General features: G+C 47.0%; 1 protein-coding gene across 3 annotated transcripts in view; it reads left to right on the top strand.

The window, feature by feature from the left end:
• The first annotated feature begins 227 nt into the window (after positions 1–227).
• PDGFRA (platelet derived growth factor receptor alpha) overlaps positions 228–27,327 on the top strand; it is a 48,389-nt gene continuing 21,289 nt past the window's right edge. Inside the window, exons 1-12 of one of the 3 annotated variants that reach the window (XM_061145950.1) lie at positions 228–393; positions 9,557–9,617; positions 11,070–11,387; positions 14,967–15,227; positions 16,244–16,374; positions 20,179–20,350; positions 20,443–20,632; positions 23,170–23,285; positions 24,226–24,352; positions 25,631–25,824; positions 26,531–26,625; positions 26,836–26,968. In XM_061145950.1, coding sequence (XP_061001933.1) covers positions 9,569–9,617; positions 11,070–11,387; positions 14,967–15,227; positions 16,244–16,374; positions 20,179–20,350; positions 20,443–20,632; positions 23,170–23,285; positions 24,226–24,352; positions 25,631–25,824; positions 26,531–26,625; positions 26,836–26,968 — 1,786 coding nt within the window. In that variant the 5' untranslated portion in view covers positions 228–393; positions 9,557–9,568. Of the gene's footprint in view, positions 394–1,479; positions 1,559–3,973; positions 3,997–9,556; positions 9,618–11,069; positions 11,388–14,966; positions 15,228–16,243; positions 16,375–20,178; positions 20,351–20,442; positions 20,633–23,169; positions 23,286–24,225; positions 24,353–25,630; positions 25,825–26,530; positions 26,626–26,835; positions 26,969–27,327 lie in introns of those variants that run through there. The other 2 variants (XM_061145951.1, XM_061145952.1) reach the window with 2 other exon arrangements.

Raw genomic sequence — 27,327 nt, 5'->3', positions numbered from 1 at the left:
ATCTGGTCGGCTTTTCTCCGCCCCCCAGTTGTTGTCGAAGTCTGGGGGTTGGGGCTGGACCCCCTGATTGCGTAAGAGCGAAAAGCGAAGGCGCAATCTGGAGGCTGGAAGACTCGGAGCGCACGGAGTTCGAGGGAAACTCTTATTTTGAAGAGGCCAAGGGGAGGGGGGGGCTTCATTTCCTGACAGCTATTTACTTAGAGCAAATGATTAGTTTTAGAAGGATGGACTATAACATTGAATCAATTACAAAACGCGGTTTTTGAGCCCATTACAGTTGGAGCTAGAGGGAGAGAAACAGAGGAGGGGACTGCAGGAGAGGGCTGCAGGCCGTGGACACAATTTTTCCTCCTCATGTAGGATTTTCATTGCGAATTGACATTGGAGGAGAAGGTAAGGGAGGAGAAAAAGGATTTTTGTTTCTAAAAGAAATCCCTAATCAGGCTCTTTTGGGCTAGAAGTGAAGTAACTTCAAACTTTGGGCGATGGAAAAAAAAAATTGGAGTCGAATTCTAGTTGTATGTCCAGAGAGTAATTTATTTTGAATAAACTTCACTTGGAGGGAAGATAACCATAGAGTTCGAAAGTCTAGGGGTTTAAAAAAACACATTTTCCAGACCTATTTTTAAAAGCAGTATTTTTCTAACAACTCTATGGCCTCCCAAAGAAATTGTTGAGGCTTACATTTTTGAGGTTTCTTTTGGGGGTTGGGGGTGATATTCCTGTATACTGGGACGAGCACCAAGCAGTGCTGGGAGTGGGGGCAGAGGTGTTCGCCCTCTTCTTGGCATGGAGTCCTGGAAGGCTACAGGTTTTTAATGAGTATTTTCATTCCTCGTCCGCGGTTTGGCGGGACAGCACTGTAGCCGGCGGTGTGGAGCGCGGCTGGTGGACGGAGGGAGGTGGGGAGAGACGAGCGCGGAGTGGGGAGCGGAAGGGGTTGCGGGGAGGGGAGGCGTGAAGGGCTCGGCTGGAGAGGGCCGGCCCTGGGGTGCCCACCCGGCGCACACGGCGCCGACCCGGGGCACGTAATGACTGAACCGTGCTGCGCCCGGTAAGGGCCAGACTCAATACATTCGTGGCGGCTGCGAGGCGAGCGGAGGGGGCGCCGATCTGGGCGAGGGTTCTGGGGATCCGTGGTTTGTGGGATCAGTGAAGTGCGAGGGAGAGAGGGCGCCAGCCCCGCCGCGCGCTCGGGTTGCGCGCTTAGCGCGGGGGCGCCGGCGGCGCGGGCTGGCGGGCAGGCAGGCGGTCTGTGGAGTAATGACAAACACATTTGGCCCCGAGTGAAGAAGTCGTCGTCGCCTCGCATTCCAGCAACTGGGATTTGAGGAATTTCGAACTGCGCTCCAAGGGGCCCTCATTGTGCGCGGTGGTCTCCACCCCCAGCAATCTCTGCGCACCCCCTTCCTCGGTGGAACCGATTTTTGCCAAGCCCGGAGCTCTGCTGCTAGCCAGTCCCGGCCGCAGGAAGGAAAGAAGGAAGGTCGCCAAAAAAAAGTGGAGAACTTGTGGGGGAAGTTAGGGACAACTCGGAACGGAGAAACTTGGTTCCCAGGTAAGACGGAGACGTGGGAGGCGAGCCGCCCTCACACTTGCCTCGGGGCACCCGTGCCCCTTTCCGCACAGGGGTGCGGGGCGCTCGCCGCCTGCACTGGCCCAGCGCTGCTTCACCCTCTCCAGGGTCCCTGTATGTATTTCACTCCCTGTGCCAGCCTCTGTTCGCCCCGGAGCGGTCTCCTCGTGCCCCACCTTCTTCCGTCGTCTATCCCCATGGAAATAGGCTTTTATACATGAGATTAACTTCTCCAGACAGCGCCAAGGGAGCGGGCAGCTTCCCCTTGGCTCGGAAACAACTGGGACCCGCGGTTCAGTTCGGAAAGGGTCTCTGTCGGCTCAGAGCGAGAGGGAGTGTGGCTCGACCGCTGCCTAAAGGGACCAGGAACCTCGGCCTCCTGGCCAGGTGTGAAGTAGCCGGGCCAAGCGTCTCCGCCTTGTCTCTCCCGCAGCCAGAGCGCCCCCTCCACACTGCTTCCCCCAGCCCTGCTAGGACCCCAGGCCGTGCAGAAAGAGTGCTTGGAAGAACTTGCCACTTACTCCATCCCCAAGGGGAGAGACAAACAGAGGCTGGAGAGGGAGCGCGAACGACCCTCATCAGGTCCGGACTGCCCCGCGCCCAGCCCGGCCGCCTAGAAAAGCCCCGGGCTGCGCTGTGTGGGAAATGGCTTTTTGGCTCCTCAGCCGAATTGCTCAACGTTTTGGACCGACTCGCCTCCGCATTGTCGCTCTCGAACAGAACTAGGCAGCTTTTTAGAGCGGGGAGAGACATCCGGGGCAAACGGGGCGCGACGATCAGCCGCCCAGCTCACCGGACTAACAGCCCAGAGACCGGCGAGCCTGGGGACCCCTGGAGGGGAGGAAGGGGCTCCCCGGACGTGCGCACCTCGTCGGTGACGCGCTGGCTCTGGTTCTAACATCCCCTCCCACCCCCAAGCCCCACCTCCCTCTGACCCCCCCGGGCCCTGGTGCTGCTGCTTTGCTCCTTTCCTTCTCTCGTCTATTCTCCTTCCCTCTGGGTTTTCTCCTCTCCACAATCCTCTCGGTCAAGGGGGCCCTTGCTCCACTCCCCGACAGGCTCAGTGACACCCTATGAGTCCCTACTTCGGGCTCTTGGACAGCCTTGTTTGGGGTTTGACCCGAGTGTAGCTGGACTCCAACGCGACGGGTGGTAGCGGGGGGAGACAGAAAGACAAGGTGGGAGAAGGCAGCGGGAAGCGCCAGTCTTTAGACAGAGAGGGGCTCGAAGTGGAGCCCCGGCTGCGGGCCCCCGGTCCGCTTTCCTCCGGGGCGCGGACTGGGGAGGGGTGTAGGGGGAGGGGCATCGGGGCCAGGCTTTCCAGCTGCAAACGCGTCTGGCGCCGAGGCGGGCCGGTTCTGTGCCTCCTGGGGACCGGCCGTGGGCGGCGCGCAGTGCCGGGACGCGTCCTGGGGACGTGGTGGCCGGCGCCTTCCTGCAGACTCCGGTGGGTGGGACTCCCTCTGGCCTCCAGGGAGCTGCGACTGTTACATGTTGGTGGAGAAGTGGCAATTCTGGGAGGAAAGCTAAAAGCCTGCTTAGTGGCCGAAAGGTGCGGCTCTCAATCTCCCTGGCCTCTAGTCTAATGGGGTCCGCGCGCAGCCTCAGCCGTCGGGGTCCGAGGGGAGGGGGAAGGTTTTGCGATCTTGCTTTCCGCGCGGGATGCAGAGCTCGGGCAGATTGCTTTCCCCAAAGTGCTCTAGGGCTCTGCTGGTGCTTGTATTTTGCTGAAATGGATCGATGGCACTTCCCTTTTGTTTTCAGCTGAACAGTGAGCCAGGGATGCGTTGGAAATACAGATTGCAAGGGATAGAGGACCTCGGAATTCCCCACCTATTGCAGTCTACCCCTTCCCCGCAAAAGAGGAGCGAGAGGCGCAGGCGGAGCGTGTGTGCACAGGGCAACCCGGGCAAAGCGAGCGTCGGGCGAGGGGGACGCAGTGGGGGAGGCTGGGTTCTCTAAAGCGGAGGGAGCGCAGCCTCAACTCCAAGCAGCCTTCTCCGCGCAGCTGTCCGCGGCCGTGGCGCTTTCAGACCCATAGGAGGCGCTGGCGTGCGACTGTAACCCTAAACCCCTCGGTCCTTCTCCCTCCACCCCGTCCGGCCCCCGGCTCAGGTCTCAGCCGAAAACAATGCGAAGGCCGAGCGTCGAGTCTAGGGCGCAGCGGCCGCCGCAGCTCTAAGCTGGGAGTGCGGCGGCTGCGGACGCTAAAGCCGGGAGCTGGCGGTCGTTGTCCCCAACCTCAGGGTGACTGAGCGGCCGAGGGCGTGGACTGCAGCCCGCTCGGGGCTTGTGGGGGCGTGGCGGGGCTGAACCGTGCCAGCGCAGATCCTCCCCTGCGGAGGTGGGCGAGCCGCGGTCCCCGCTGCGCTGTCGGGGACCCGGAGCCGGAGCGACCGGCGGGAGCGAGGAGCGAGCGGGTAAGATTCGCGCGGCTGCCGCGCCCTCTAGCGGGTGTCCGGCGCGCCGTCCGGCTCTCCGCCAGCCCCGGGGGGTCGGAGCGCTGCGCTGGGACCCAGGACACAACTGACCTCGGTCACCTTGCCCTCTCCTGGAGCCCCAAAATAACGCCTTGCAATCACGTTGTCTGCCTTGGAGGCTCTGGGTGTGCGAGAGGGGCGGAGGTTCCCGGGTTTGGGGCTAAGGGAGGGGGTGTCATAATAGTGAAATGTGGGCCAAGCGGAGGATATAGGGTCCTGGGCACTCCTTTGGGGGCAGGGGGCGACTTTTGTTTTCTGGCCCTTCAAAAGTCCCCCTGCCGCGCAGGCGGCCTATTGCTGTTTGTTTGTTTTACGACCCAGCGTTATTGTGCAACGGGAAGAGTCGTTCCCAATCAGCCCGCGATTCCCAGACTGCGTGGCCGTCGCGCCCCTCGCCTCGGGGTTTACGAGGCGGTGACAGTGACTTGCGAACAGACCCGGCAGCTCGCGCCCGGCCGCGGCGTCGGGGACCCGCCTGGCGCGGCCCCGGTGGTCTGTCTCCCCCCAACGGGTGGAGACTGCGAGATGGGGAGAACATTGGCTAAACAAAACCCTGACCACTCGAGCTACTCGCGAGTGACTTTTCCTGCTGAACCTTCCAAATCTTTGCGACCTGGAATGGCAGCGCCGTTTTCCTGGCTCCCGAAGCTCAGTCGCCCCGGCCGACCCCGCGGGCAGGGATGATGCTGACGGTGCTGGTGATGAAGTCTGGCGAATTCTCTTGGGGCCCAGCGGAACGTTAAGCCTTTTCACCGGCAATTGCCCAGCTTCTGTTCTACTGGCTTTGAATAGAGGGCACCACGAAACCTAAACGTGCAACCTGATAAAGTAGGAGATTGGAAGATTTGGGACATGTTAACACAGAACTTGTAGCAGCATCTGCGTCCCCGCGAACCCCGAGGACCGTCTGTCTCTTGGACCAATACTGCCACCTGCTGGTTTTATGTGAGAACTGCAACTATCCTTTGCTGGCATCGGCTTCGCGGAGATTTTAAGCAAGTCGTGGCATCAGCAAGATGCATTTTTCAGTCCGGTAGGACCAAGTTTTCGTTTTCTGTGAAGCTACAAGAATCACTGGACTGACAACCCTGATTTTATGGACTTTGGGGGTAGTCTTTCGCCACAGTTGTTAATCCTATGTATTTACCTAGTGAGCAAAGTGTTGGCCCACCACATGGGGTTATCAGAGCAGACCTGAGAAGATTGGCCAGTTTTTGCAGTTTTCTTTTTCAGTGAAGCCCTAGTGTTGGGGATTTGGTGAGCTTCAAGTGTACTACAAGCTGCTGCACCTAAGGCTGTCCCATTGGGTGTCACACCAGTTTGGTGACAATCAACAGGAAGTGACATTTCAGTCTCCCCTGGTTAAATATCTGGTACAGGGGAGCAGAAAAGTTTATGAGCTCAGACTGTCCCATAAAATGTTCCCATGTAAAAATAGTGCCGCTCCCACCCAGCACTGGAATGTCTAATGGAACTCAAGAAGATAAAAACAACAGAACAGGTTCTGGTGAGGTGCAGATCCCAGTAAACACTCCCTCACTCAAGTTGCCACCAGGGTGGACCAGCATTTGGAGTGCCTGGACTGAAGTCCCAGGAATGTTTGTTCCAGGGAAGAAAAGCAGCACATGTCATTTTCACAGTTAGAATTAACTAAGGAGAGCTGAAATTAACTGAACCTCGGAAAGCTGAATCTTGAAGTCGTCAGCGGCTTCTGGGACTGTGAGAGAGTCTTCAGTGGCCTCTAATCATGCCAGGGTGGGGTGAAATTCAATATGCAGCGGCTCTGAGCAGTTGGTGATCCGGAAGCCCGCTCTGGCTTTGTGAGGAGCATGCCCTGCTCTCTCTTCTGGGAATGGTGCCCCCGGGTTGCTTGCCGTGTGTTTGCTCTCTAGCTTAGCGTGTTGGTTTTGATTGTAGAGTCATAGTTAATGGCTCTTTGCTTCTGTTTGCAGGGACGGGCATGGCAGTGTGTTAAAGAGAAATAATAGTGGCTGCAAACAGATTTATTTCTCTGTTTACACGACTGTATTTATTGGTTCAGCTAGGAACAGTCTTGATCGCTTTATCAGGCTTCCCTGTAGCAGAGTTCACACCCAGTTCTCCACTAACACAGGTGGTGCAGCTGCTGACTCTCTCAGTAAATAAACATTGAAGTAGCCACTCGGATGTCCCTCTTGTCTAAGACATCTTTGGAACCTATAGAAAAGGAGGCTGCATGAAAACCAACAGCTGCCGTTTCTGAAGCCCTTTTAATTAAACTGTGGAATTTAGTCTTTATAATAATGCACAAAGGCAAGCCAGCAAGTCAGGTATTCTTCGTGCTGATTTACAGGGAGAGACTGAGCTTCAGAGGGCTAGACTAGGTGTCAGATGTGGGATCAAAACCTAGTCCAGTGTCATTCTATCATAGCATCTATTGAGAGGAGAAACGAATGAGAATGAGGGGTGGAAGGGGAGGCCACACTTACTTGCCTGAGCGTGAATACAGCAGAGATCTTTTTTCTCTGATTGTTTCTCTAACCAGTGGCGATGAGCTGTGATTATAGAGGATTATGACTGAAGTCCAACATACAGTTGGCATGAAAGAAATTATGATTAATTTTTTTGGAGTGAAATCCATCATTCCACCTTGCAAAGTGACTTATTCTTGCTGATTCATAACATGCCATGTTTCTCTGAATCTGCAACCCAATTATATTTGCACGTCTGACTTTTGGATGAGCGCTGGGATAGGGGTTATTGATTCAGGAGGAGCATTTATTCCCAGAGTAGAAAAGCAGTGGAAATAGCAACACCGCTCCTAGAGATTCTCACTCCAGGGCCAAGAGGCGGGAAAGCTGCGTTCTTCCCAGGTGTTTTCCATCACCTCCCCGTAGGGCTCAGTCTGCAATTATTCACGAGTAAATTGTCTGAGTCACAGATGAGTAATGACATGAAACTTCAGAACTACGCCTGGGTTTCTAGCCAGGGAACCACGCTTATCAGAGATGGGAGTTTGAAATGGTGAACAAACGCATGTTGATTTTCAGTGTTTGCACCATTATCGCTTGCTCGGAGGTCCTGTTTTCATTACCCACTTGTATGTCAGTAAGTAATCCTCTCTGGCATCAGGTCCCCCGTATCTGGATGCACAGAAGGAAGTCTGGTGGGCCTGGCCAGAGCAAAATGCCCTTCAGAGCCTCGCCTGTAAAAGCAGTGAGCCCCTCTGTCAAGCTTGGGAATGCTTTAAGAGTGCATCATTGGCAAGGCCCACTAGAGCATTGCAGGATATAAATGTGATAAAACCCAAGGCATCAAGCTGGCTGTAGAGGGCTCCTTTGAAGTTCGCTAAGTGGATTATCAGTGGGAGGCTGATATTTACATGTACAAACACGCAGGCCATGTGGGAAATCAGGTTGGCCAGCCTGGCTCTGGGGACCCTGTGCCCGTCATTGCAGCAGTGAGGAAACCCTGAATCCCTGGCGCATGCCAGGATCCTCAGAGGCCGTCATCCAGCCAGCATTGTGCAGACTGCTCTCGCTGTGGTAGTGAGCAGAGGAGGAAAGCAGGGCCCCAATTTGCATGAAGAAATAGTTGAGGATGTGGGGAGTCCACAAGGCTGAAACACTGACCTTCCCTTGAGAGAGACCATATGGTGGCTTGGAGAGAGCGTGGTTTTTGCATTACACAGACTTGGTGTTAGAATCCTGGCTTTACTACCAGCTGTGTGATATTGGGTCATTTGCTGAGCCTCTCTGAGCCTCAAGTGGCACTTAAAACATCAGATATTTCAAAGCATTATTATTAACAAGCATGGCATACACATGACCACTTTGAGCAAGTACTGGTTTCTTGTTCTGCTTTGGAGAAATCAGAATTATCATCATTTTTTTCCTAACGCCTCCCTCCCCATTATCAGCATTCCATCTTTTCCCTTTCTTCCTCCTCCATTTAACTGGTAGACTTTAATGAGGCAGAAATCTGATGTCTGCAGGTAGACCAGTTGCCAGTTTCAAGCGAAAATAAAAGATCAGGCTCTACTGAAAACTACTAGGCTGTTATCTACTGGGTCCTCTGCAACCAAAAAAAAAAAAAAAAAAAATGAAGGAGGAAACAAGGGCTAAACACAGGCAACACTGACTGTTTTCTTCTGTTTTTTAGACAGTTTACTCAGGAGTCATGCACACACATCTTAGTTTCCAAAGTCAATTATGGAACAAATTAAGTGCCATGAACTCGTTCCATTGCGTGAATTGGGGTTTTCAGCAACTCAGGGACCCAGTGTATCCCAAGCCCTGGCTTGGGTGATGTTTTTAAGGATCATCTTGCAGCTTGTGCCACTGCCCACGACTCTCAGTGGAGCTTCTTTATTTGAAACTTGGTCGACCCCTGCAAGCTCCTTCGGGTCGACCTCAGGAAGATCATTTTCTCAGTTCCTTCGTGTGGGAAGTGAAGGGGGAGATGATAAAATGTGTGAGGCATATGTAGAAAGAAAAGGATAAAGGGGCCATTTCAGAAGGTGGAGCGGAATAGACTCTTCCATGGTTTTACCTCCGGGCAGCTCGGGTCCCTCTTCGTTTCCCCCCGACTTTCCTTTACCGTCTCTTGCTCGCCGGCTGCTTTTCCGTTTGTGTCTCAGTGACATTGGGTTTCAGTCTCTCTCTGCACTGCTCTTCTGTTCCCCAGAATTCGCGGCAGGAGATCGGAGTGGAGAACTTGCTTTCTGAAGGGACAGGGACCTGTGTGAAAATGAATCATCCATCAAATTTTATCCTGGGCTTCACTGTATCCCTGAAACAGGAGTTTGGCCATACTTTTCTTTCTCATTTCCTCTCACTCTTCGCCTTCCACGCCTGTGCCCGGGCTTTCTGCGCCCTGTTTAGCCTGTCTGTAAGTGTAGCGGGTCCTGGAAGGGCTTGGGCTGGGGCCCCAGGCCTGAGCCTGCAGATCTGTGCATGATACCCTCTGAGGAACACTGGGCAATGCAGCTTCTGGCACCCTCTACCCAGAATGGCTCTCAAGTATTAAGACATCCGTTGGCAGTCCAAGCATCTTCCAAAGGTTGCTGAGGATGTGACCGTGTACTTTGTTAGCAAAGCCCAAAGCAAATGACAACCCATTTTGAGTGAAAACAGCTCAAGTTTAGGAGTTGAGTAAATACACATGTTTATTTGTTTTTCGCAATCAATTTAAATGGTTTAAGAGGAACCGTTCTTCTGTACTTTTGGACATATTCCAAGACAATAAAGCGAGACGTTTTAGAATTTGAAAGCTGCAGGCAATCAAAAAGGGTTTCGGCTTCAGCTGGCTCCTGTCATGGTCTTGGGCCACACAAGGCTATCTAATTCCTGCTTCTTAGGCATTTTACTGTTTTAACTGTGAATCTTACTTAAACCAGGATGTTGTTGACTGAAATGATGTCGTTAACGTTTTCCATAGCACAAAGCACAAAGAGAAGTAGGCTCATGACTAGTTGTTTTATTGACTAACACTATTTCTGTTTGACTTTTGACTTTTTCAGTTTTCCAGAACTATGGGGACTTCCCATTGGGCACTCCTGGCCTTAGGCTGTCTCTTCACAGGTATGGATCGCAAGCCTCTCTGAGTTTGTTGTCGTCGGGGAAATCTTTCCCCCCCGCTAAGTTCTGTGCTCTGGGGGTGTATTGCCTATATTCCTACAAACAGTCCAAAAGAGTAAAGAGAAACAAGATGCTCTCTAGAATGACTGCGCACATTCAGTTCCCCTTGCTGGATTGCTCTAATGCCAAAAAGAACGTTCTCCGGTGGCAATTTTAGTATGTATGTCATCATGGCGTTGACATGCTGTTTGGAATAACAGTTTAAATTTGTCTGCCACTCTCTTCCATTTCCTGGGTCATGGGTTCCCAGGAGAGGTGGGTCAGAGAAATAAATTCAAGAATGCCCAAAGGAAACAAATAGAGGAAATTTTCATCCAGGAAATTATACCTGTCTTAAATGGAAGATGCTTTAATTGCTGCAAAATCTTAGAGTCACCTTTGGCCTTGAAACTAAATTACTCACTGTCTCACACTTGGGGAAGCTTACTAACTTTTCCACCAGGAGGATGCCAGCAGGGCCATGTGTTGAAATATTTATTGGACTTTCTTAGTTTTCATCCAGATAATCATGAATTGCAGATGTTCACCATGACACCAGTGTTTTTCTAGTCTGAGGAGTTAACTTAAGGCTATGAGTCTCTTTAGGTCTCACCTGGATGGATATGGCAACTTGAGCATGATCAGTGATTTAGGAGTTCTGACGTCCACTCTGTATTCCTCACCTTCAGGACAATAGGGACTCAGGTGCACTTTACACGTCCTGCTTAACAAGCTGACCAGTCAGAGTGGACACAGACTGAAGTTGGGTGAATTCCCGCACTAGGCTTAGAGGGAGATTAGAAATCTTGAGTGCATAATTTAGTCATAATATCTCTTTTACCAGTTTTATAGACGGGGGAAGCTGAACTGACATTTTAGGTTCTAAGATGAACTCAAGAGTTTTCACTCTTGGGCTTGACTTATTCTTTTTGAATTGAAATCCACATCCTCCTACTTTGGTTTCTGGAAGTCTTCAGAGAGGAGGCACGCCAGAGTATTGTGAGAAGCGGAAGATGCGCACTTCTTGAGCACCAATCTGCCTTGTGCTTCGTTCAGCCCGTTTCTCTGTCCATAGGGAGCGCAGACAGTAAAGAGCCCATATGAGCTTGAGCTTAGGCCATCTTGTGCTATTTCGTGGTCACACATAAGAGTCTAAGATATGGAACTGGAGTGAGAAGTCCTCTGTCCACTGGAGTGTTTGGAGGGGTGAGCCCAGCAGGGGCTGGACAGGGCTATTGAGGCCTTTGGAGCATTTGCTGCTCTCAGCAGATGCGGTGCTGTTCATAATGGGGAGCCTTTCATGGGCATCCAGGCTAACGAATTTTTGCGTAGAAATGGTCATTGTTCATAGAAGCTGCTCTGGGTGAGACCGTCCTTTCGGGCCACATCCTATTCAGATCGTGTTTCCTTTTACAGGGCCGAGCCTAATCCTCTGCCAGCTTTCATTACCCTCCATCCTGCCCAATGAAAATGAGAGGGTTGTGCAGCTGAATTCATCCTTTTCTCTGAGATGCTTTGGGGAGAGTGAAGTGAGCTGGCAGTACCCCATGTCTGAAGAAGAGTACCCCGATGTGGAAATCAGAAACGAGGAGAACAACAGTGGCCTTTTTGTGACGGTACTGGAAGTGGTCAGCGCCTCGGCGGCCCACACCGGGCCGTACACTTGCTATTACAACCACACGCAGGTGGACGAGAACGAGATCGAGGGCAGACACATTTACATCTATGTGCCAGGTGAGCTGCCTGGGTCCCCCAGACAGGCTTGTCCTGGCTTGCCTGTTAATTGTATGAAAGTTTTTAGAAGTATAAAAATAATAAATACTTATCAGAGAATTGAAAACTACAAACACACAAGCTTAAATCATTTGTCATGTCATCACCCAGAAATATTCATTGTTAACATTTTAGAACTGTAGTAAGTTTTGAAAACCATTTCATTGTGGCATCTTTTATTGGCATTGTGAGGAAAATCTGAAATGTACTCATTTCTATTCAGTTTGATCAAGTTCAGCAAATACTTACTTGCATGGACTGGGTATCAGGCACTGCTAAGTGTTGGGGAAACAAAAATTAGTTAGATAGGCCTTATCTTGGAGTGGCTTATAGTTCATTATAATGGCTTCCAAATAACTGATATTTTTCAAATTCAAGAAAACATATACAGGCATGCCTTGGAGAGATTGTGGGTTTGGTTCCCAACTCCCAACATAAAGTGAATATTGCAATAAATTGAGTTATACAAATTTATATTTTTATTTTTGGTTTTCTAGTGTGTTGGATGTTTACACTTCTGTAGCCTTTTTTTTTTTTTTGGCCATGCCTTGTGGCATGCCAGATCTTAGTTCCCTGGCCAAGGGATCAAATCTGTGCCTCCTGGATTGGGAGCATAGAGACTTAACCACTGGGCCACCAGAGAAGTCCCACATTGGAGCCTGTGAAGTGTGCAATAGCATTATGTCTTAAAAAGCAATGTACATACCTTAATTTTAAAATATTTTATCGCTAAAAATGCTAACCGTCATCTGAGCCTTCAGTGAGTTGTAATCTTTTTACAGTAGTAGCATCAGAAATCACCAATCACAGATCACTGTAACAAATGTAATGATAATGAAAACATTTGCACTATTACAAGATTTACCCATATTTGATACAGAGTGAGCAAATGCTCTTGGAAAAATGGCACCAATAGATTTTCTTGATGTAGCGTTCACAAAATTTCAATTTGTGAAAAATCCCAGTATCTGTGAAGCCCAGTATAGCAAAGTGCAGTAAACTAAGTGTGCCTGTATTTAACCTTGATGAGTTGGAGTGGGTTTTTTTCTTTCTAATAAAAATTTTGGTCGATGTTGTGTTTTGTCCTCCAAGAAGCAAATGCCAGCATAGGAGTAAGGTGGAGTTAAATATGCAAGGGTTATATTAAAGGAGAGGCTTGTGAGAGAAGGGCTTCCCTGGTGGCTCACATGGTAAAGCGTGGGAGACCCGGGTTCGATCCCTGAGTTGGAAAGATCCCCTGAAGAAGGAAAGGGCAACCCACTCCGATACTCTTGCCTGGAAAATTCCATTGATGGAGGAGCCTGGTAGGCTGCAGTCCATGGGGTTGCAAAGAGTTGGACACGACTGAGCAACTTCACTGGTTTACTGGTTATGAGAGAAAATGAGGAGGGATCCCGCAGAGGCTGGGAGAGTTGTCTGCGTGCAGTGCAAGTGTGACCCTGAATGAAGGAGAGAGGGAAGGAAGGTGGGGTAGAGGTGTCCTAGACCTCTGTGTAAAGAAGGTCCGGGAGTCCTATAGTCTAAGGAGACCCGGTTCCACAGAGTCTTTGTCTGGAAACATCTCTGGAGGGCACGGCTTAAGGTTGGGATGAATTTCAGAGTCAGGCAGAATGTGTGGTGTTTTCTGGCAGCAGCCACCCTAATCAACTAGACTTAGCCATGAGCTTGAGACGCCTTTGGTTTACCACCCACCTAGCAGTCTCTGGGCATTCCTTGGTAATGATCTATGTTTATCTCTGTACCTGTGTCTATATCTGTGAAAAGTGAATGTCGCTCAGTCCGACTCTTTGCAACCCCATGGACTGTAGCCCGCCAGGCTCCTCTGTCCTTGGAATTCTCCAGGCAAGAATACTGGAGTGGGTTGCCATTCCCTGCTCCACAGGATCTTCCCAACCCAGGGATAGAACCTGGATCTTGCATTGCATAAGTAGTACTTGATGGTAGGGAAGACTTGAACTTTAAAGGAACCTCTGGCTGATGTGTTATGGATCAAACTGTATATTTTAACCTGAAGTTATTTTGTGGCTTTGTTTCTTGGAATCTTTGCTAATAGAATTCAGGAATTTGGAACTCTAAAAGCAAATTCAAGTCATGGCAATTTTAGTATATAGATAGTTGAATTAAAGGGGAATACAATTAGAATTTTGGTCTTGTCTTATTTAATCGCTAAGTCGTATCTCTTTTGCAACCCTACGGACGGTAGCCCACCAGGCTCTATCCATGGGATTTTCCAGGAAAGAATATTGGAGTGCGTTGCCATTTCCTTCTCCAGGGGATCTTCCCGACCCAAGGATCGAATCCAAACCTCCTGCATTGGCAGGCGGATTCTTTACCACTGAGTCACCTGGGAATCCCCACAACTAGGCTTCAATCAACAAGCATATAAACCATTTATAGCTCTTGCCATATGTGTTGTTTTAGCAGACGTTCAGTGAGGGAGTTTCAGAAGTATATCTTCCTACCTTTCTGCTTTTTCAAGTTTTTAAAATTGGCTCCTTGGGACTTTCCTGGAGGTCTATTGGTTAATACTGCGAGCTTCCACTTCTGGGGGCCTGGGTTTGATCCTTGATCAGGGAACTAATCCCTTATCTACATGGAACAGCAAAAAAAAAAAAAAAAAAGTTTAAAATTGGCACCTTTCTCTGTCTTCTGTAACTATGGATCTAAACCCTCTTCACTTCTATTCTGACATTCTCATCTGTATCAACTTTCTTTCCTAACAATTGAAAAAAAAAATTGTTTCAAAAGGGGTAGATATTTAGTATGTCACCCATTGTCATTCTCACATAAGTGCTCCCCTGCTTTGAAGACAGTGGTAGGAAGGTGGGTTTGTTAAAAGTACTGAGTCTTGATCTGCCTGAGATTGCCCAGAGATTTTTCCTATTCCTCCCTTGCCCCAGCACAAACATCCTCTGGCCAGGCTCTGTGTTGCTAGAGATCTTCTTTCCAATTATCTAGAGTTGTGTATCCTTTGTGAAACTGATGCTAGAAACTCTCAGCACTTATTACCAAGTAGTTTAAACAGCTGGTTTTCTTTTGAAAAGAAAATTCTCAGGCTGTGGAATTATACATTTTATTGATTATTTGAGAGGTTTTTTTTTTTTGGTAGATTTCTCTACTACTTTTCAAGTAATATAGCTATAGGTCACAGGCATTGTAAAAAGCATAATTCAAAAATTATGAGTATTTTCTCATGTTTTGAGCAGACCTGATGATTTTTTTTCAGGCTTGATTATTTTAATGTCCATTTTGTTTTGTGTTTTGTAGTTTAAATTTTGACCTCCATTTCTGACAATATTTATATTTGTTTTCAGTATTTTTTAAGAAGGCACGGGCAATTTGGTATTGTTCATACTTTAAAAAAATCACCTTCTAGCTGTTAGGATGACAAATGTCAGTGGGGTGACACTTCTGGATTTATGAGTAAAGGTAAAATTCGTACCTAATATGACTAATGCCAAAGAAGTAATCTTTATGCATATATGTGTGAAGGTGAAATTAATCCTTAATGTGTTTTCCATTTTTTTCCCCAAATGTCAGACCCAGATGTAGCCTTCGTACCTCTAGGAATGACAGATTCCTTGGTCATCGTGGAGGACGAAGATTCCGTCATCATCCCATGCCGCACGACTGATCCTGAGACTCCGGTGACCTTACTCAGCAGTGAGGGGGTAGTGCATGCCTCCTATGACAGCAGACAAGGTTTTAAAGGAACCTTCGCTGTCGGGCTCTATATCTGTGAGGCCACAGTCAGAGGGAAGAAGTTCCAGACCATTCCATTCAATGTTTATGCTTACACAGGTACTGTGCCCTCTCTTACCTTCTCTGAAAAAGAGGTACAGGCAAAGTCATCAGATGCATGTAGAATTTTCTTTTAAAATCCTAGTCCCTAGTGATGGAGCCCCCAAATTCTGATATGGGGACTTGGCATTAACCTCCAAAAGGTAGGTTAACCCCACCTTGAACCTACAGTGTTAAGCTGATCTCCGTGGCTGTAATACTGTGAAGCTTGGCATTACCAAAGGCAAAGTCTTTCCTACCCCCGTATGATCTCAGGTTTCATCAGTTAACTTCAGTATACTGTAAGGAATTTTTTTTTCTTGCATAAGCCTCTTACTGCTTTAGTCACATTCCTGACTACAAAGGCCTTAACTACAAACACACACCTGTGGGGGCTGGACTTCTAGGTTAATTTTAATAACTTCGGAAAAGTGATTTTGAGAAAAGCTGGTAGCTGTCGACTTCATCCCTTTGATGTGAGTGGTTAATGCAAATGGGAATGTATAAACCACGCTTGGGCCAACACATTTATAGAGCACTTACATGCAGGTGTGGTATTAGCGAGAGTATGCCATTTAACTCTTGTGAAGGGCTTATTTTATGCCAGACTCCATGCTAGGTTCTAGAAATGCTGAGAATAACTGGGGAGCAGAATGAGAGAGAAGAGGAGAATAAATAAATGATGGGTAGGAGCTAGTGGCTAGGAAAGTGAAGTCAGTAAAGGCTTGCTCTGTCAATAAAAGTGATTGTAGTCATAATGCACCCAAATTCTTGGGGATGCGAATGTGGTCTTCTGGTGAATTGGAATTTATTATTACCATTGTTATTGTTTTGCGTGTGTGTATATGTATATATGTGTATGTGTTTTACTTTATACCAAATTATGTATGTCAATGCAGATCAAGGCATCAAAATTTTGTCTTGATCAAAGTTGTTGGCAAATTATTTTTCAGAATCTTCTTTAAAAATTAAAACCTTGTAAGATCCTGACTATACTTTGGACATTTAGGTACTGTGTTTGCTCTTTTTTTAAATAGCAACATCAAAACTTGATCTGGAAATGGAATCTCCTAAGACTGTATATAAGGCAGGCGAATCGATTGTGGTCACCTGCACCGTCTTTAACAACGAGGTGGTTGACTTTCAGTGGACTTACCCTGGACAAATGGTAAGTACCCTCAAGGCCCCTGGTGGCAGGGAGTGGATCACAGTAGGGCTTCAAAGACCTATCGCTCATGGGGCATGACACTGGCCTCCTCTTGACCTTAGCTTTCCATCTCTGATACAGACTCTGACGAGAGGATGCCGTGGTTCTTAGAGCAGTGGGAGAGTCTGAGATGAAGATAGCTGAACCAGGCCCTTCAGAATGCATAGAGGTTTCACACTGAGTGCTCTTTTTCATCAGATAGACTGGTTATATGGCTACAAGATAATGACCAAAAAATTAGCAAAGCTAAACACAAATGAATTTTAAGACTTCCTGATTGCTGAAAGTCATGACTTCTCCTTTCCTTGGCTTCCATGCCTTTGAGTTTTGAGGCATTGGATAATGCGGCTTGCCTGCTTCCCTGCCGTGTGGACACCCATGATACTCTGCTTCTTGCCTGCTTGGTCTTGCCTTTGTTTTAGTATGAGCCAGGTCTTAATCTTTTAGTCGTGGCATGCAAATTCTTAATTGCAGCATGTGGGATCTAGTTCCCTGACCAGGATCCAACCTGGGCCCCCTGCATTGGGAGCACAGAGTCTTAGCCACTGGACCAGCAGGGAAATTACTTTATAAACAAATTCATTTGTTTTTTTATTTTGGCTGTACCTTGCAGCTGCACTAGGGGATTGAACCCAGGCCCCTTGAAATGGAAGCACAGAGTCCTAACCACTGGACCGCCTGGGAATTCCCTGCCTGGTCTTTCTATGCATAACTTTCCTTCAGTGAACAGGCATAATTTGAATCATTCAATAGAGATTTAGTGTAAATAGACCTGCCATATGACCCAGCAATCCCACTCCTGGGCATACACACCGAGGAAACCAAATCTGAAAAAGACACGTGCACCCCAATGTTCATCGCAGCACTGTTTATAATAACCAGGACATGGAAGCAACCTAGATGCCCATCAGCAGACGAATGGATAAGGAAGCTGTGGTACATATACACAATGGAATATTACTCAGCCATTAAAAAGAATTCATTTGAATCACTTCTAATGAGATGGATGAAACTGGAGCCCATTATACAGAGTGAAGTAAGCCAGAAAGATAAACACCAATACAGTATACTAACCCATATATATGGAATTTAAAAAGATGGTAATGATAACCCTATATGCAAAACAGAAAAAGAGACACAGATGTACAGAACAGACTTTTAGACTCTGTGGGAGAAGGCGAGGGTGGGATGTTCTGAGAGAACAGCATTGAATCAAGTATACTATCCAGGGTGAAACAGATCACCAGTCCAGGTTGGATGCATGAGACAAGTGCTCAGGGCTGGTGCACTGGGAAGACCCAGATGGATGGGATGGGGAGGGAAGTGGGAGGGGGGTTCGGGATGGGGAACACATGTAAATCCATGGCTGATTCATGTCAATGTAGGGCAAAAACCACTACAATAAAAAATTTAAAAAAATAGAGATTTAGTGATGTTTGCTGAATCCCAAGCACTCTGGTGGGAGCTGGCCCATCCACAGAAAGAAGAAGAAGGGAGGAGTGGAGATGGGGAAGGGGAGCCACTGCGTCATCACTGGTCCTTGGGGATTTACACATAGGGTCTCACTCATTCTTTTTTTTATTTTATTGAAGTGTAGTTAATTTACAAAGTTGTGTTAGTTTAAGGTGTACAGTAAAGTAATTCAGTTATATAAATATATATAAAATACATATATTCTTTTTCAGATTCTTTTTATTATAGATTATCACAAAATATTGAGTATAGTTCCCTGTGCTGTATAGTAGGCCCTTGTTTTCCTATTTTATACATATTGGTGTGTGTATGTTAAGTCCAGTTCTCATTCGTTCTAACCCATCATGGTAAGTGTGTATGAACTGTGTGTAAAAGACTATGATGGTCCCACGCAGAAACCTTTTAACAGTGTTTAATGCAGTGCCCTTATGGAGAGCAAAAACCACATATATGTATATATATATGGTCTTTCCCCCTTCACTCACTCCTAGTTGGCAGATTTCTGCTCCATGCTCTCTCTCTGGCATCTGACAGTATCTCTCCTTTTTTCCATTTCTCTTCCCCATGCTTTGGCTGCCCCTTTCCTTTCTCCCTGGGGTGTCTGATTGAAACTTGGACATTTTCACATACTGCCCTATAACCTCATGTACTGGAGAGACATTTGTGGACCAATAGGTATACATCTTCCCCCAAATGTAAAACTATCTTATTTTTCTGTTCATACTTGATTGCCTTTATTTTTATTTTTTATAGAAACTTTTTTTTTTAAAGTTTCATTTATTTGTTTATTTATGGCTGCTTTGTCTTTGTTGCTGCCCTCAAGCTTCCTCTAATTGGGGAGAGCAGGGGCTTCTCTTGGTTGCATTGTGAGGGCTTCTCATTGCAGCGGCTTCTCCTGTTTTGGAGCGTGGGCTCTAGGCTCAAGGGCCGCAGTAGCTGCAGCTTGTGGTCTTAGTTGCCCTGTGGCATGTGGAATCTTCCCAGACCAGGGATCAAACCCATGTCCCCTGCATTGCAGGTGGATTCTTTTTTTTTTTTTTTAATTATTTTTATATTTATGGCCGTGCTGGGTCTTTGTTACCTTGCACAGGCTTTCTCTGGTTGCTGCAAGTAGGGGCTACTCTTTGTTGCAGCGTACGGGCTTTTCATTGTGGTGGTTTTTGTTTCCGAGCACAGGCTCTAAGGCTGGAGGGCTTCAGCAGTTGCAGTGCATGGACTGCAGGGCCTGGGCTCAGCAGTGTGGCACATGGGCTTAGTTGCTCCATGGCACGTGGAATCTTCCTGGACCAGGGATCAGACCTGTGTCCCTGATTTGGCCCGCGGATTCTCATCCACGGTATCACCAGGCAGGTCTGGCAGATGGATTCCTAACCACTGGCCACCAAGGAAGCCCATATTTGATGCCTTTAATCCTTAAAACATAAATGCTTCTTTTCATTTATTGGAGATAATTTTTTCTCCTCAAAAGAAAACTATGTGTTGTTTGGCCCCCAAATACATAAGTATCGGTTTATAAATCATAGTTTTTGTTTGATATTTTTTGAAAAAATGCAGGCTTATTATAACTTTAAAATTTAGAGAAACAGATGAAAAGCCACTTCCCAGAACCATCCCCATTATAATTTAAAGGAGATAAGTCCTTTAAATGCTTTATAAATGTAACAATTAATAGAGATACTTTAAATAGTGCTTTGTTATATATTTTTTCTTGTGGCAGTATAGCACAAACACCTTACTGTGACATTAAATATCCTTTCAAAACCAGATTTTCAAAGGAACATGGCTAAAAATATTTTTTATTAGACTTCAGTTTTTAGACTGGTTTAAAAAAATATTCATTTGGTTGCACTGGGTCTTAGTTGTGGCACACAGGATTTGGTTGCACTGGGTCTTAGTTGTGGCACACAGGATTTTTGATCTTTGTTGCGGCATGTGGAATTTTTAGTTGCAGCATGTGGGATCTAGTTCCCCGACCAAGGACTGAACCCAGGCCCCCGCATTGGAAGCGTGGAGTCTTAGCCACTGGACCACCTGGGAAGTCCCTTTAGAGCAGCTTTAAATTCACAGCAAAACTGAGTGAAAAGTGCAGAGATTTCCTGTACTGTCTTCTGGGCTCAACACAGGAACAGCCCCCCCCAGATGGGGGAGAGTGGTATCCCCGCAGAGCGGTACGCTTGTTACAATCCAGGAACCCGCACTGGTCCATCATTACCACAGAGTCCATAACTTACACAGGGGTTCACTCTTAGGAGACAGCTTGTTAAAACCAACTTTCCTCCCCTTCTGCTGTAGAAAGGCAAAGGCATCACGAGGCTGGAGGAAACCAAGTTCCCGGCCATCAAGCTGGTGTACACTCTGAGGGTTCCCGAGGCCACAGTGAAAGACAGTGGAGATTACGAGTGTGCTGCCCACCAGGCCACCAAGGAGGTCAAAAAGATGAGGAACGTCACCATTTCTGTTCACGGTATACTCTGCTTCCTAAAATGCCCATCGGCCATGGTGCTCGGGATCCACCATGAGGTGATCATTGTTTAATGGAAACTCTTCCCTGTACAGAGAAAGGATTTATTGAAATCAAACCCAACTTTAACCTGTTGGAAGCTGTCAACCTGCATGAAGTCAAGCATTTTGTGGTGGATGTGCAGGCCTATCCCCCTCCCAAGATAACCTGGCTGAAGGACAACCTGACTCTGATTGAGAATCTCACGGAGATCACCACTGACATAGAAAAGATTCAGGAAATAAGGTAAAGAAACACCCTTTTCAAGTTTGCCTTTTCTTTGTATTGTATTTCTTAGATAGACTGAGGTTTGTGTGTGTCTTATGACCCCAAACAGGAGTCAATATAGAAAATTTAGCAATCAGAAATAGGAGATACTGGAAATCAGGTACATTTCCTGACAATGTTGCAATGCAATAATAGTATGTTGGTAAGTATGTAACAATGAAATGAGAAGAAAGAACTGAAAAATCTCTGCTCCCAATGAAAGACATGTTCCTGGAGTCAGCAAGGGATGGAGGAAAGAAAGTAAAATTGGACCCACCTGGGTTTTATATATATTCCCTGATATCTGTCACCCATATTGCAAGAAGACATGTATGGTGATTCCGTTTCCAGGGCAGTTATCACATATGCCTACATGAAACACAACATCATTGGCTTAATTTGAAACACATTTTCCCCAGTGAGGCTTTCATGGGAAATAAGAGTAGTGTCTGAGTAAATTTGGTTAGGAGAGAACGTACAATGGATAGTTCAGATCCTTGCTCTCTGAGGAGCTATAGACTGTTGTCATCTCTTAACTAGTGATGGAGTTTTGTGCAAGTCACCATTCGGCCTCAGCTTCCCCATCTATAATGTAGGGTTAATAATACCTTATGTCCTTCAAGATGAGGAACTGGATGATATTTTGAGGTCTCTTGAAGCTTTGAGCTCTGATTACAATCTGAGAGCAGAAGATCCCTCTTGAAGGGCTCAGCTAATCCAGCCCTACATGTTTGTCAGAAACCTTTCCAAGGAGACAAAATCCTCTTATTTCAAGCCTTCAGGAAAGAGGAGAAGGTAGCACCTCTGCCATTAGTTCCCTTAATTCCAGGATTTGCTTCCTTCTTTCTGAACTGAATGTGTAACTGAGAAGCAACATCTGGGAAAATGGAATGTGACAACCTCTGTGGAACAGTGATAGAGATAGAAGTGGGATACTGGATCCAGAAGGCTTGCTAAGACACGAAATGTAGGAACACAGAGAAGTGGACAGTGTCTAACTTTCTATTAGGCTGTGAGGCCAGAGAGAAATAGGGTGATCCCAGCGTAGCCAACACTTGAGACACCCAGGGCTGTCTGCAAGCTACCATTAGTCGCGATGGCCAGACAGTGGTTGTCCGCGGAGCAGTCCAGGAGAGCTGTCTCTTAAGGTGTTTTTTGATTTCCTCCAGCACATCATCTTCTGGTCCCCATGACAGGCCAGGGAATGTAAGGATGCACACAATGGAGGGGTGTCTGGTTTCCCTAAAACTAGTGGAGTCACAGCTTCCTTGGCTGGACAAGTGCAAAAAATGAATGACGGCAGACTGTCTGGTCACCGGCAGCCAGGGGTGCTTAGGGGGCTCTAAAGAAACCCATTCCAGAGGTGTTCAGTTTGGTGCGGCAGAGGGAAAGCCAGCCTGGTGTGCTCATCACGCCTCCAGCATCCAGTGTCTTGGCTGGAAGACTTGACATTTGCATGCTATCTTGGAGCCTCTGAAATGCTTTCCTATAGATTGGTTCATGTAATTAATTCTCACATTGACTCTACGCCTTGCATATAGTTATCCCTTATGGTACCCATAGGGGACCTGAGGCTTGGAGAGTTTCAGTAATGCCCCAGGTCTCCTCCTTCCATGACCAGCGCCCTTCCTCTCACTCCGCTTGCTCTTCCACGCTGTTGTAAAGGACAGTCAGATGGTCAGATGCTTTACTGATGCGCGCGCGCGCGCACACACACACACACACACACACACACACACACAACGAAATGTCATTTATTATACGTGTAAGCAATCTTTTGGAGAAACTTCTCTTTAATGAGGTGTGAAAGCATATGTTTCTCTATTTTTTTTTTTAAGATGCATCTTGCACTTTAAAAACATTCACACCTAAAGACAGTGCATTGTAAGAAGCCTCACTCCTGTCCTCGTATGCATTGGTACCTCCTCCTCCCCACCCACAAGGAATACTATTACTAGTTTTGTTAGGAAGGTTTCTTATGAAACCTTCCAGAGTTTTTTAAGCAAATACAAGCAAGCAGGAGTTTTATACCCCAGTGACCTCTCCATGTCAATCCAGAGACAGTGTCTCTATTGTTTATTCCAAGGATGTTCCAGTATTTGGCTGAATCACTCATATGATGGATGTTAAGGGGAATCAAGTCTTTATTTTTATTTTGTATTGGAGTATACTTGCTTAACAGTGTTGGCAAGTCTTTTTTTCTTAAACGTAAAAATCCAGGATTAAAATAAAAGGAAAGATGGTAAGATTTGTTTTTTCCCATCTAGAAGTCAGGCCTTAGCAGAACTGACAGCTCTTGTAGCCACATAAGCCATTGTTCATCTCTGGTCTTCTGTTTAAGAATGAAATGTCTACGGCTCAGACCTTCAGTGCATAGATAATATAAGGAAAATCCCAGGAAAGAGATCATATGGACAAGATGTTTTTTAACAACATTTGAATTGAATATGGTAATTGCTTAACGACTGGAATTTATTGGGCTACTCCTTGCTGAAATACAGTCCTTTTCTTTTAAGTTATCGAAGCAAATTAAAGCTGATCCGAGCAAAGGAAGAAGACAGCGGCCATTATACTATTGTAGTTCAAAATGAAGATGATGTGAAGAGCTATACTTTTGAACTCTTGACTCAAGGTATGTAAGAGCCAGTTAAAGATAACTCTAGCTCGGTGGGTGGGTGACTGAGAGTCTCCCAGAAGAGCCTGGCCTTGTCCCCACAGGTCTTGGAAGGAAAAGCAACCCTTTCAGGGGAGAAGCAGGGGCTTTGGGTGGCAGGTGTAGCTCTGTTGGACTTATGAATTCACATAATTCTGGGAGGTTCCAGGCTAGTCTGGATTGTCTGACTTGGAATTCCTAGGCTCCAATTGCTTCCTTACCACCTATTTCTCAATTAGGTACCTCCAGTTCTGGAAAGAGTGAAATGATATGTTTTGGTCCAGATGACGTTAAGTTGTTTCAGAGTGTTTTGGCTTTTTGTGCCTAGCGTTCCTTATAGACCTCTATAGAAGCCCCTCCCAGAACAAAGTGCCCAAATCTGTTTATAGGCCAGTTTAGCACCTATTCACTGAGCACCTACCATGGGCCATGTACTGTCTAGGTAGGCTCATTTGACCCTCATAGTCAATCTGTGATACACATATTAGCATATTTCTAACTTATTTGATCACCGGTTACAAACAAGAATCTTTAAAATGTAATAATATTGCACTTTGGTAAATGCTCCTTTAGATCCTACCGTTTAGATTAATCTGTAAGCTGATTCCCAAGCTATAACATAACTCTAAGAGCCTCTTTGTCTTTCAAGTCAAATAAACACAGGGCTTTTGCTTTCTTTACACCAGATTTAAAGCACCACAGGGCACAGATGCCTTAAGCACGCTCTTAACCAATTGGATCTGTGCAAACCTGGAGTGTTATTATGCACATGACTGGTCTCAGCTCCCCGCTGGGTGGTTGGTTGATTTATCAGTTCAAATGTTATGTGGGCAAGTTTTGAACTCATATTCCACTTGGTAGTTCCCCAAAGTTCTGGTGTGCCAACCATCCAGTTCTGATTTCTTTTCACCTCCTGCAGTTCCATCCTCCATACTGGACTTGGTTGACGATCACCATGGCTCTAACGGGGGCCAGACTGTGAGATGCACAGCCGAAGGGACCCCTCTTCCTGATATCGAGTGGATGGTTTGCAAGGATATTAAGAAGTATGGAACGCATTCCTTTCTCTTCTGTGGTCAGGCTCTTTCTTCCTTGGCACAAAGAACCTCAAATGCATTTTATTTCTTTGGCTGGCTCTGTTTTTGGAATTTGTGATTCTTACTTGGCCTAGGTCAAACTACAAGATAGGGTTCCAAACATGGACCATGTGTGTGTGTGTGCACGCGCACACATATGTGTGCACATGCATGTGTGCATGTGTGTGCGTGCACGCTTCTGTGTATGCATGTGTAGGTGTGTGCATGTACTTTTGTGTTCATGAGTAGCTGTATGAAGAAGGTCTACAGCCTTCAACAGATTCTCAAAGGGTCTCTAATCTGAAAAGAGCACAAATTTAAAGACCTGCTCTAAGAGGATCTTTCCTCCCATGTTTTGGTAGGCCCATGTTTTCATCTCACATTTTGTCTTTGGTGAACTTTATTTGGTGGCTAGACTGGCGTGTCAACATGCATGATGATACTGCCCAGGGGGCTTCTCTCTACCTGCTGGGTGGTGGGAGGTAACTCGCCAGTCCCTCCTCCACCCATTGTTCCTCGACCTTCTCTAGTGGGCACCTGAGCAGTGTGCTTGCACTCCTTCCCGGGGTGCCCGCTGTGCTCCGAAGCCTCTGAGCTTCTCTTGGAGGCTGAGATTCCTCCCCCTGGCACCTGAGGCCAACAGGCACTGGACTTGGATCTAGACTGGGGCTGGATTCTAGGTCCAATCCTAGTTATGCCTGAGGGGGTCCCCACAGTGTGGGTGGAGAACAGGGAGGGCACCAGGGCTTTTTTTGGAGGGGTGGGATGTTGGGATACGTAAACATTCTTGAAGTCCAGTTTGCTCAGGGGTTCAAGGCTTGTGACAGGTAGTTCTGTTGTATTGAACTTGTTTATCTCTGCCTTGCCTTCATAAAGAGTTAACTTTGAAAAATTTTTTTATTTATTTGCCTGTGCTGGGTCATGTGCATGAGGCATGCAGGACCTTTAGGGCATGTGGGATCTAGTTCCCTAATCAGGGATCAAACCCAGGCCTCCTGCATGGGGAGCTCAGAGTCTTAGCCACTGGACCCGCAGGCAAGTCCCAACAGTTAACTTTTAATGACCCACATGTAGGTTATTCTCTCTCGAAGAACAAGTTTTAAGGTTAATCTGCATCTAAAACACCAATCTGTAGCCTTGCAAATGCAGACAGGGTCAGCGCTGCTTGCCATCTTAAATGATTCTCAGCGCTCCACCCCCAGGACTCCCCACAATGGGCTCTATATCTACGCCTTTTACTCTCTCCAGATGTAACAATGAAACTTCATGGACAGTTTTGGCCAACAACATTTCAAACATCATCACAGAGGTTCACCCCCGAGACAGGAGCACGGTGGAAGGCCAGGTGACGTTCGCCAAAGTGGAGGAGACCATTGCAGTCCGGTGCCTGGCCAAGAACCCCCTGGGGGTGGAAAGCCGAGAGCTGAAGCTGGTGGCTCCCAGTGAGTAGCTCATGGGTCAGGACAACTAAGTCTTCAGCTGATCCCTTCCTCCCTTCGGTGGAACTTTGAATCCCAGATGGGATCCTATAGGACTGAAGGTCCAGATGCTCTTAAAGGGCTTTCCCTGGACATCTATGTGGGACCCTTTTCTTTTGTTTCAGATCTCAAACTGCATCTTTCTGAGGCCCCTTGGTATTTTGTTTATCTATAAGTATATAGCTACCTAGTCTCTTTGGTCTGGCGTGGTGTTGGAGGATGGGGAAGGAGGATCTTCTGCCTTGTTGCTCCTTGTGACAGTTGAGACAGGTTGACTTCTTAAAAAGGAAAAAAAATTAGTGGAGCCCAAAGCAATATAAGTATACAGCAACCTTTCAAAATACACTGCACTTAAGTTTCTGAACTAATGGCATCGCTCGGCCTCATTTATCAGTCTTTATATTCCAGTTCACATTCCGGAGCACCTTTGGAGAAAGAATTGTGTTCCCAACCGAATTTTGTCCCTTGCCCGTCCAGGGGAAGAGTTGGAGTAGTGTCATGCATGTAGATAATTGAGAGATGATCTTGTCCATTCCCCAAATGAGCCAGGCAGCCCTTATGCTTCTCCACCAGTAGAGAGAGATTTCCAGCCCAGAAGTGGCCACCCCGCCTTCCTGCCCTCCTTTGAATCTGTGCAAATTCTCCACCGTGCCCCTCTCTTGTCCTCTAGCTCTGCGCTCTGAGCTCACTGTAGCGGCTGCAGTCCTGGTGCTGTTGGTGATTGTGATCATCTCACTCATTGTCCTGGTCGTCATTTGGAAACAGGTAGATGTTTTTTAAAGAACTAAAAATCATTACTGATAAGAACAAGGAGAGCAACCTAGCTCAGTGCTTGGCACAGAGAAGGAGCTCAGTAACGAGATGATGAGTGAATGTTGTTGAATCCTTCCGTGTCAGTCACTTTGCTGCCATGGTTAAGCTTTGGTATCTTCGGACATTGGTAATTCACCAGTTACCTGTCCTTGTCATTTATAGAAACCAAGGTATGAAATCCGTTGGAGGGTCATTGAATCAATCAGCCCCGATGGACATGAGTACATTTATGTGGACCCGATGCAGCTGCCTTATGACTCGAGATGGGAGTTTCCAAGAGATGGACTCGTGCTTGGTAAGCTCCGGCCCTGCTGGGTGATCGCCCAGGACTCCTTTTGCTTTGTCCACTGCTTTACTCTTCACAGGCCTGTGGAGGAACAAAGGATCTGAACTTGTGCTTAGTAAGAGTGAAGCGTTAGAAATTGGCTTTTTTGGAAATATTTTTCTGCCTTTGAAAATGAGCCAATTGGATCACTGCAATGGTTTTGTTTTTTTTTTTTTTAAACCTCCTTCCATAGCAAATTACAGGTTAAGAAAATTTTACAAAGGAAGAAGCGACTATAGGGAGACACCCATCAGAGTGGCTTTGTTTTGGAAATGATACCTATTGGAAATGAGATGAACTTCTGTGATGAAAAAGGAACAGATGAAAAA

This window comes from Dama dama, chromosome 6 (assembly GCF_033118175.1).
Source record: "Dama dama isolate Ldn47 chromosome 6, ASM3311817v1, whole genome shotgun sequence".
Taxonomy (NCBI): domain Eukaryota; kingdom Metazoa; phylum Chordata; class Mammalia; order Artiodactyla; family Cervidae; genus Dama; species Dama dama.
Note: the sequence above shows the minus strand (reverse complement) of the source record. Positions and strands in the feature narration are given on the sequence as shown.